This window comes from Ipomoea nil, unplaced genomic scaffold (assembly GCF_001879475.1).
Source record: "Ipomoea nil cultivar Tokyo-kokei standard unplaced genomic scaffold, Asagao_1.1 scaffold3150, whole genome shotgun sequence".
Taxonomy (NCBI): Eukaryota; Viridiplantae; Streptophyta; class Magnoliopsida; order Solanales; family Convolvulaceae; genus Ipomoea; species Ipomoea nil.
The window spans coordinates 922,055-933,104 of record NW_017619578.1 but is presented as its reverse complement, the minus strand read 5'-3'; the positions used below and the strand labels follow the sequence as shown (position 1 = coordinate 933,104).

The window sequence follows — 11,050 nt, the reverse complement described above, 5'->3', positions numbered from 1 at the left end:
GGTCCCCTACCCCCCCACCTACCCCCCACTGACTCTTTTCACACACTTTACGCCCCGGGAACCGTTATGGAACCCGAAACCATGCTTAGACACTTTACAACACAATTAACGACAACCCGTAGACAGTTAACGAATCAAATACGAGGAATGAACGGCACATAACCTATCATGCTTTTCTAAGTATAATCAACACCCAAACATGCGATTTCCCCACCCGATAATCCAAGAATAAGATCATACGATACAACCTAGGGTTCTAATCACTTTTATATCAACAAGAATACGGTTCGTCTTCTAATTACAGGATTCGGTAAGAATAACACATAATCATCAAGATCATCACCCAATTATCAAGAACAACACATGATCATCAGGAACTCCATATAATCATCAAGAATATCATAATTATCAAGAATCTCTCAATATCAAGATTATCAAGATCCCCCATGGGATCATCACATCAATCATCAACAATAATTATCACAAGTCATTAATACACAATAATATGGGGAAACCCTAAGGGCGAAATCATAGCTATGAAAATAGGTTTTGTTGAGACATGGGTTACCTCTTAGCCTTAATTAATTCCTTGGCTATGAAGGGTCTTTCTTTAAGCTTTCTTGCTTTCTTGATTTCTTCTAAGGGAATTCTTGGAGCTCTTTTGGGATGGTGAGTCGTTTATTGTGGTGGGGGGTTCTAGGTGCCTCTTAAGTCCCCTATTTATATATTTAGGAGTCCTAATTAGGAACTAATATTATAGGCTTGCTACTTCTATTCCTTTTGGGACTAAGGATTGGGTTCCATGGTCCATAGTGGACCATATTAATTAATTAAAGAGAATCCTAATCATAATCTGAATAGTAAAAGACCTACTTCCTTTATTCCTAATAGATAACTAGGTCTAGGATTCCTAATCAGAATCTGAATAGTAAAAGGTTTACTTTCTTTATTCCTAATAGGTTTAAGGCTCTAATTTAGGCAAGGGCCCACGGTTCATGGTGGGCCTTATTAATTAATTAAAGGGAAACCTAACCGAATTAAATCATATTTAATTATTATTAACGGGATTAATTAAATAATTAATCCGGGATTGAAGGCCGTAACACGGGGTGTTACACTCTCCCCCCCTTACGAGAAGCTTCGTCCCCGAAGCTTGGAAATCATTGCAGGGTTAACGAGTCAAGAGAAGAACCGTGGTCCTATAGAGAAGGTATTCCACGGGGAAATTGTATGCTTGCACGCCTATGTGTGATGGGTTTTTGGGAACGATTAGGTTTACAGGGCTAAGAGAGTGGGTTTCAAACTTGAGGACACGGTGAATTCAGGAATTAGGATCGAGTTTTCGAGGTTGCAACTTAGGTTGTGCGGTTGCCACTTGTATGGAATCGTTAAAACATGGGATTGAGAATGGGGTCTGAAGGGTAGAAAGGGTTTTGAAATAAGGAAGGGGCCGATTTTCCTAGGGAGGGAAAGGAATTCGGCTAGGATGGGTTAAGGTTTCTCGATCCCAAGTGAATAATCTGGTTAGATGCTTTGATCACGATGCGCCGACGAGCTGATGATCCTCCTTCCTTGGTGCTGGTTCTTGCTTGACTTTAAGATCCTTGTTAGACCTTGCTTCCCAGGCTAAGGTTTCATCCCTCTCTTCTTTCTTGAGGGAATTTCTCGTGGTGATTCAACACTTACTTCTTTAATGCGCCCAAGGTCTTGACCGAGTTGGGTTAACCAAGCCAATCTCTTAGGGCGCACTTCCCAAATTCTTCCCAAAGTCTCTTGGGAGTCGATGGACTTTGGGTTGAATTTCTCTTCTTATTGAATTTCATCTCCTCTTTAGTGGATGAAATTCTTAGTAAGACTTCATGTCTTACCCGAGGTTCGGCATTGTTGTGCCCTGTTTGTGTTATTTTTAATGATGAAGGTGTCCTTGCGCGCCCTTTTTCTTTTAAGGCGCAGTCGGTTACCAAATCTCGTTGTGGGATGACTCGGCAACTTTACGAGTCACCTCATTTCCTTGTGGGTCCTAAATGACCCTTGAAGTCTTGGCGCGAATGTGTTCTTCACCCTTTTGCTTAGCAGCATGGGCTACGTAGTTCTTGATTCCATACAACTTGTAAGGAGTCCTCTGATTTGCTCGAACGATGTCCATGGTTTGGAGGAGTCCTAGTCCATCCTTAGCATTTTGACTTTTAAGGTTTTCGTGGGTTCTTTGCACGAGTTCCAAACTCGCCTCCTTGGTTTGCGCAATCCTTTACGCCAAACATCCCTAGTCGGTTGTATCGTAGGATCCAACTTCAATTACTCGTGCAATGTAATTGATTGTGATTTCCCGATGGTGTCTCGTGCGTCAAGGTCTTTTACGTAGGACACTATGTTTGGGTGGTCCATGGTTCCTTACCCAAGACTCACATTCCTCAATCGAGGCACACAAGTGCGCCACAAATCAATAAAATGAGGGGTTAAGAAATCAGCACATTGTACCAGTGGGCGCGAGGTGGGCGGTCATCCGCCTGCCAAGCTCCTGCCAAGGACCCGCCAAGGTCCCGTCAAGGACCCGTTGGGGACCCGCGGGAAAGTGACTAGGAATAGTCAATTCCTTCGGGAAAGACCCCAAAAATGCACAGATTCATGTCCTGACAAGTCCCATGCCCTTGTGCACAATAAAAGGGACTTGGATACATAGGATGACCCATCGTACAATGTTCATTGATCCTTAAGCACGAGTTCTAGAGGTAGATATACATACATATATATATCTATGTTTTCTTGGTCTGGGTTTAAAGGGGTGTAAGAAGTGCAAGGGCTAGGTTTCAAAGTCGAGGGGCGGATAGGGTCGATGTCTCAAGATCGTAATATAAGAAGGAAGGTTGCCACCTTGTACGGGTTTGTCTGTAATGAGGGATCAAGAGCGAGGTTTGGAGTGATAGGACGGATTCTTTAACGAAATGGTACTTGATTGGCAAGGGGAGGGAAAGGGGCTAAGGACTCTTGGCTTCGAGTGATTGTGCCTGATTGGGGCTTGGTTGTGGCGTGCAGTCGAACTGGTGATCCCTTTTCCTTGGCTTTGTTTGATTCTAAGATTTTCGTTTGATCTTCTCTTCCCGTGTCGAAGTCCCCTTCGTCTCTATGGCTTCCAGGGGAATTCTCGTGATGGTTTCCGTGCACGTTCCCCTCGGATGTCCAGAAATCTGGACCCAGTCGGTTTAGTGGGTCAAACCCCTAGGTCTTGACTCCTAATCCTTGCCAAGGGTTCTTAAGGGTAAGGGGGGTTTCGGGTTAGTCTTTCTTGTTCTATTGGGTTTCATCCCTTCCTTGGTGGATGAAATTCTTAGCAAGGCTTTATGTCCTCCTTGAGGTTCGGCCTGTTGCACCTATTTAACGATGTTTTCTGTAGCGAGGGCCCCTGACACATTGAACGTATTTGTTTGCCCGCTCTTGTCAACGCATGGCGTTCTTCGGTGGCGTACGTACAGGCTATGGTTTCTCGTGAAGCCTTCACGGTTTTCGTGCAAGGGTGGGGTGATACGTATTCGTAACCTCCACCTACTTCGCCGATTCCTATCTAACAACTTATTTTAATATTGAATCAATGAATGTCAGTTCTTCACGCCCCTGGGTAGGGTAAGGGCCTTATGCTGCTCTACGATTTTTAACAGGGTTTCCAAACGGAGTGGGGATATGAACTTAGAGTAAGGGCAATAACAATTTAGGGTTTCCGAGGGTTTGGGTTAAGCGCAACGAAGGGTGAGCATGGTCATGACGGTTGCGAATTTGCTCTTAAGGTAATTAAGGATTCGGGGTGGGAGTTTTCAACAAATAGGGGTATCAAGATGCTGGGTTTCAGGGCGGATGATATTTTAAATTGGGGTGGTGGGGTTGTAAGGTGTCGCGATATACTTACCTTGCACCCAAGGATTCGACTAATGGTGTCGTTCCTTCGCTACTTTAATAGGTGTCCTAGTTCTCCTTCCTGTTTGTTGTAGCCGCAACCTGGGTTTGCCGAGATAAGGCAACTTGTCGGAAGGTGCATGTCATTTGTCTGACTCGGGGGTTATCGTGGTTACCCTGGGTTGGTGCATATTGCAGTCCGTCCCTTTTAGCAGTCCTGACTGTAACGCCTCTTCTTAGTAGTCATCCAAATCTTCCTTTTCTTTGGTCAGGGTCCTTGTCAAGTCTTTTGACGGGAGTTAGGACGAGGCGATTTATCGGGTAAGTGTACGTTACCCAGTTGTGGAAGTAAACTTATCTATTCGCACCCTTACCTGGTGTGGTAAGCGTAGGGGGAGGTTCCTTAAATTAGTGAGGGATAAAGTGAGGGGAGGTTATGTGTAGGTTTCACAATCTCACCGTGCGTCCTAAGATTCCTGAGTCCTATGTTCCTAAATACCTAGAGTTCAAGCTTAATGTCCTAAAGTCCGGTCTTAAGAGTTTTATCCTAGGGTCAAACTTAGGCTCTGATACCAACTGTAACACCCCCAGATTTTCAAGACTTTTTAAAACTTATAATAAAGGTAGAATCTCATTAAATCCCAAGAGATAAATACAAGCGTACGGGGTGCTATGCCACACCTGGGCTAGAGAACCCAAGTGCACAGGCTAACTAACTAATATCCTCAAAGCGTGATTACGTAAACGTGGCACGCAGGCCAAAAGGGAAAACTATCTACTTCTATACTCCCAGTTCTAGCGCGCTCCAGTGACTTAATCTTCTGTGCCTGAAAGCCAAATATATCTGTTCAGCGAGAGATGCCGGTAACCCACTCCAACGCGTTGAAATACAATACATATAGAGATATATATAGATATACGAAAACCATTTTGAGCATGAAGATATATCCTACGAACTCAAGCTTTAAAACCGGGAATGACTCGACAGATAAGGCCAGACACAAGCAACAGTTATAATGAGCATATGCAGTTCACAACAGATAAGGCAGAGCATAAACAATTATCATAACCCAACATGAACAATCCCCAATATAAATCCCATAGTCACATCCCCCAAGACACTCGTAATCACAACTCGTCCATGTCACAGCACATAACACACTTTGTTGGCGCCACAGGACCAATCGCATGCCCATACATGAGGGTCAGCGCATATAGCTCTGACACGGCCCCGCAGCACCCTGCCCCGTATCGCAACACGGAGGGGTCGATCGCAACCGACCGATGAACCGCAGCTCATCATAATGTTTGATCGCAACCAAACAGTGGACCGCAGCCCAAGAGAATGTCATCTGACCGCAGCCAGGAAAAAGGACGAACCGCAGCTCGTATAGAAACGTTTGATCGCAACCAAACGGTGGACCGCAGCCCAAGAGTATCAATCTGACCGCAGCCAGCTTCTGAACCGCAGCTCAGGATATCCAATCCGATCGCAACCGAATTGGGGTAACACACACACATAACACATAGCAAGCACATGCAACCCACATTACACATTAGGAAGGTGAAGAAAACGTATAACAAAACCTATGCGTGATCCATCACATACTAAGAATAGTCCTAAAGGATTCATACTTCTACCACCTAGGTCAACGGGGTACCAATTCAACTAGCATGCAATATAATAGACTCATAAACCTACGAACGGTACCCGAAACATCAAACTAGACATAGGCACGATAAACGGAGTCCGTTGGGACACCACGGGGAACGGGGGAACATCAAACGGGGAAGCCGGGGTCCCGGGTGGGACGATTTTCCAGCGGGTACCACCCGCCGGCTGCCCGCCGGTTTCTACTGTTCCGGGCAGTGGGTCGCCGGCGGGCAGCTGCCCGCCCGCCGGCCACCCGCTGCCAGGCGGTGGTTTACGGCTATGGGTAGGTGGCGGGTCCCCTACCCCCCCACCTACCCCACACTGACTCTTTTCACACACTTTACGCCCCGAGAACCGTTATGGAACCCGAAACCATGCTTAGACACTTTACAACACAATTAACGACAACCCGTAGACAGTTAACGAATCAAATACGAGGAATGAACGGCACATAACCTATCATGCTTTTCTAAGTATAATCAACACCCAAACATGCGATTTCCCCACCCGATAATCCAAGAATAAGATCATACGATACAACCTAGGGTTCTAATCACTTTTATATCAACAAGAATACGGTTCGTCTTCTAATTACAAGATTCGGTAACAATAACACATAAACATCAAGAGCATTACACAATTATCAAGAACGACACATAGTCATCAAGAACTCTATATAATCATCAAGAATTCCTTAATCATCAAGAATCTCCCAATATCAAGATCATCAAGATCCCCCATGGGATCATCACATCAATCATCAACAATAATTATCACAAGTCATTAATACACAATAATATGGGGAAACCCTAAGGGGGAAATCATAGCTATGAAAATAGGTTTTGTTGAGACATGGGTTACCTCTTAGCCTTAATTAATTCCTTGGCTATGAAGGGTCTTTCTTTAAGCTTTCTTGCTTTCTTGATTTCTTCTAAGGGAATTCTTGGAGCTCTTTTGGGATGGTGAGTCGTTTATTGTGGTGGGGGGTTCTAGGTGCCTCTTAAGTCCCCTATTTATATATTTAGGAGTCCTAATTAGGAACTAATATTATAGGCTTGCTACTTCTATTCCTTTTGGGACTAAGGATTGGGTTCCATGGTCCATAGTGGACCATATTAATTAATTAAAGAGAATCCTAATCATAATCTGAATAGTAAAAGACCTACTTCCTTTATTCCTAATAGATAACTAGGTCTAGGATTCCTAATCAGAATCTGAATAGTAAAAGGTTTACTTTCTTTATTCCTAATAGGCTTAAGGCTCTAATTTAGGCAAGGACCCACGGTTCATGGTGGGCCTTATTAATTAATTAAAGGGAAACCTAACCGAATTAAATCATATTTAATTATTATTAACGGGATTAATTAAATAATTAATCCGGGATTGAAGGCCGTAACACGGGGTGTTACACCTAAGGAACATCAAAACTGCTAGGTCCCTTAGGGGACAGGCTGGCTTCCTCTAAGCCCTTGAGACACATCAAAACTGCCAAGTCCTCAGTGGGCGAGGCTGACTCCCTACGAGCCCCTGAGAAACATCTAAACGGCCAAGTCCCTCAGTGGGCGAGGCCGACTGCCTATAAGACCCTGAGGAACATAAAAAACGGCCAAGTCCATCAGTGGGCGAGGCTGACTTCCTACGAGCCCCTGAGGAACATCTAAAATGGCCAAGTCCCTCAGTGGGCGAGGCTGGCTGCCTACGAGCCCCTGAGGAACATAAAAAATGTCCAAGTCCATCAGTGGGCGAGGCCGACTGCCTACGAGCCCTTGAGAAACATCTAAAACGGCCAAGTCCCTCAGTGGGCGAGGCTAGCTGCCTACGAGCCCTTGAGGAACATAAAATACGGCAAAGTCTCATAGTGGGCGAGGGCGACTGCCTACGAGCCCCTAAGGAACATCAAAATTTCCAAATTCTCAGTGGGTGAGGCTGACTGCCTACGAGCCCCTGAGGAACATAAAAAACGGCAAAGTCCATCAGTGGGCGAGGCTAGCTGCCTACGAGCCCCCGGGGAACATCAAAACGGCCAAGTCCCTCAGTGGGCGAGGCCGACTGCCTACGAGCCCCTGAGGAACATCAAAAATGGCCAAGTCCATCAGTGGGCGAGGCCAACTGCCTACAAACCCGTGAGGAACATCAAAACGGCCAAGTCACTCAATGGGCGAGGCCAACTGCCTACGAGCCCCTGAGGAACATCAAAAATGGCCAAGTCCATCAGTGGGCAAGGCCGACTACCTACGAGCCCCTGAGGAACATCTAAAATGGTCAAGTCCCTCAGTGGGCGAGGCTGGCTGCCTACGAGCCCCTGAGGAATATCCAGAACCTGCTTACGACATGGTTGTCCTCGCCTGAGCAGGCGGTATCGGCCATCCTCGAAGAAAGGAGGTGGTCATCTTCGAGGCGTGGCCGCCTTCGCCTGAGTAGGTGGTATCAGCCGTCCTCATAGAGAGGAGGTGATCGTCCTCACGGCGTGGCCGCCTTCGCCTGAGCAGGCGGTATCAGTCGTCCTCGTAGAGAGGATGTGATCATCCTCGCAGCGTGGCCGCCTTCGCTTGAGCAGGTGGTATCAGCTGTAACACCCCTAAATTTCAAGATATTTAAAACCTATAAAATAAAGGCTAATCTCTTATTAATTCCCAAACTGAGCATAAACTAGACATAGTAGTCGGGGTGCTATGCCACATCTGAGCTGAAGAACTCAGATGCACAGGCTAAACTAACTAACAAAGCATAAACCATAACTAATACCCAAATACAAATCAAGGCATGCAGGTCATCTCATCCAAGCTAGAACTATCTAAACTAAGTCCACAAATCCTCTAGCGCGCTCCGAAGTTACTCACTGTCCCTGAAAAACATTCGGTATAACAACCGTCAGCGAATAATGCTGGTAACCCACTCCAACGCGTTAAGTGCAATATAGGTAGATATAAGAAACTCATTTTGAAACTGGAATACATATATAATCCTTAGTAACTCTAATTTAAATCCGAGAACAGACTCAACAAGCAATAGCAGATACATTCAATATAATTAAACATAAAGATTCTAGCATGCATCCTAAGGTCACAAGACTACATAATACAAACCATATCTATACCCAGTTATCATCACAGTCAAACAATCAACAATAAGACACGTATTAGGATAATTATAATTGGATTAAATTCCTCTTAATTACTTTAATTAACGGGATTAATTTAATAATTAATTCGGATTTGAAGGTCATAATATGGGGTGTTACACTGGTACTCGGTGATATTCGCCAAGGGCTCTACCTCTGCCCATTTAGTGAAATAGTCCACGGCCGCTATACAGAAGCGCGCTCGCCCGGGCACTTGGGGGAGCGGTCCGAGCAAATCAATGCCCCACTTGGCGAATGGGATCGTCGTGGTGATTGGTGTGTAGAAGGTCGCTGGTCGGGTGCCCTTTCTAGCGAACATTTGGCACACGGAACACCTTAGCACTTCTTTGACGCAATCCTATATCATAGTCGGCCAGTAATAGCCCTGAATGATGAGTTTTTGTCTAATGTGTTGCCGCCCTAGTTGGCCGCGCAGATCCCCTGATGGGCGGCAACCATCACGGTCTTAGCTTCTTCGGGAGGCAGGCAACGTAGCAGTGGCCCCCCAAAGGACCGTTTGTAGAGCAACTCGTCCACCAACTCATAGGATGAAGCCCTCGTCCTAACGCGATCAGCGTCTTCCTTTTTGCTGGGCTACTCTGCCTTCTCTTTGTATCTGACCATGTCCGCAAACCACAGCCAGTCGAAGGGGGTCGCGTGATCAGGCCGGGAAGAGGACACCCGGACAACTGTGCAAACCGAGAGCACTTCGGTGCTCGACCGTTCTATGACCTCGGTGCGACAAGCCATCGACAGGTGCGAGGGTGTACTTCCCAACGCCAACTTAGATAGGATGTCTGCCTCCGTATTCTCAGCTCGTGGGATGTGGGTAATCTCATTGGCTTCCAATTTATCTAACAACCCCTCGGCTACGTCTTTGTAAAGTACTAGCCTTTCTTCCCTGGTCACGCATTCATTCTTTAGCTGATTGACCACTAGGCGGGAGTCCGTCATTACGCGCACCCTGGCGGCATGGAGGGCGATAACTAACTGAAGCCCCCTGATAACAGCCTCATATTCTGCTTCGTTATTAGAAGTTTGGAAATTGTATCTCAAAACGTAGTACAGGCAGAACCCTTCTGGGGTTGTGATCATTACCCCAACTGCGTAGTGCTTGGAGCCGGCCGCACCATCAGTCTGTATTTCCCACAATTCTGCTGCTTCTGAGCCTTCGACCAATGAGCCCTCGACTGGGTAGGCGGAGCATTCTATTATGAAGTCAGCTAAGGCTTGAGCCTTGATGGATGGCCGCGGGGCATATTCGATTCCGTATTGGGGGAGCTCCATCGCCCACTTGAGTTGCCGTCCGGATGAGGCCGGGCTACGCAGCACACTGGCTAGAGGCAAGTCGGTCAGGACCCGACTGTATGAGCTTGAAAGTAAAGCACCAACTTCTTGACCGTTGTGACCAGGGCGAAAGCTACTTTCTCGAGAAGTGAATAGTTGATTTCCGCGCCCTTCAGAGTTCGCCCAACATAGTAGACTGGCAGCTGAGCCTTTTCCTCTTCCCGCACCAGCACAGCTCCGATTGCCTTATGGGAAGAAGCCAGGTATAACAACAATGTCTCTCCCACCTTAGGTTTAGACAGGAGGGACGGAGCCAAGAGGTATCTCTTCAAGTGCTCGAAAGCTGCCTGGAATTCTCCAGTCCACCAGAACCCGTCCTGCCTCTTCATCACTTCAAAGAAGGGGAGGGCCATGTCGGCGGACTTAGACAAGAATCGGCTGAGGGCAGCCATCCGTCCTGTCAACCGCTGCATTTCTTTGAGACTGCTGGGTGGCTGCATATCCAGGATGGCCCGCACTTTCTCCGGATTCGGTTCGATTCCTCGCCGAGTCACCATGTATCCTTGGAACTTTCCTCCGCAGACCGCAAACATGCACTTCTTGGGATTTAGCCTCAGGTTAAACTTCCTCATGATCCTAAAGCGGTCCGCCAGGTCTTTCACGTGGTCCGCCTCTTCTTTGCTTTTGACGAGCATGTCATCCACAGAGGTGGCCATAGATCCACCCATCAGCCCTTTGAACAATCATGCCACCATCCGAGTGTAGGTGGCTCCAGCATTTTTTAGACCGAAAGGCATTACCTTGTAACAATATACCCCGTCCGTGGTGATGAAAGCGGTCTTTTCCTCATCGGATTCATGAATGAATATCTGATGATACCCGCGGAAGGCATCCATGAAACTAAGCATGGCGCATCCAGCCGTATCGTCAACTAACTGGTCGATCCGGGGCAGAGGGAACGGATCCTTTGGGCCCGCCTTGTTGAGGTCTGTGTAGTCGACGCACATTCTCCACGCCGGCGGCTTGGGCACCAACACCACATTGGCCAGGTAACCGGGGCATTTGACCTCCCGAACGTGCCCTGCGGCTAGCAGTGCATCCAC

General features: G+C 46.9%; 1 protein-coding gene across 1 annotated transcript; it reads right to left on the bottom strand.

Annotated features, from left to right (window-relative positions):
* Nucleotides 1–9,254: 9,254 nt before the first annotated feature.
* On the bottom strand, nt 9,255–9,947 carry LOC109167354. The gene has a single exon (XM_019316374.1). The coding sequence runs from the start codon at nt 9,945–9,947 to the stop codon at nt 9,255–9,257; it is 693 nt and encodes a 230-aa protein (XP_019171919.1).
* Nucleotides 9,948–11,050: the final 1,103 nt, after the last annotated feature.

Bases quoted from the DNA above. Each gene is read 5' to 3' on its own strand.
- LOC109167354 (XM_019316374.1), bottom strand. From the start codon at position 9,947: ATGGAGCTCCCCCAATACGGAATCGAATATGCCCCGCGGCCATCCATC.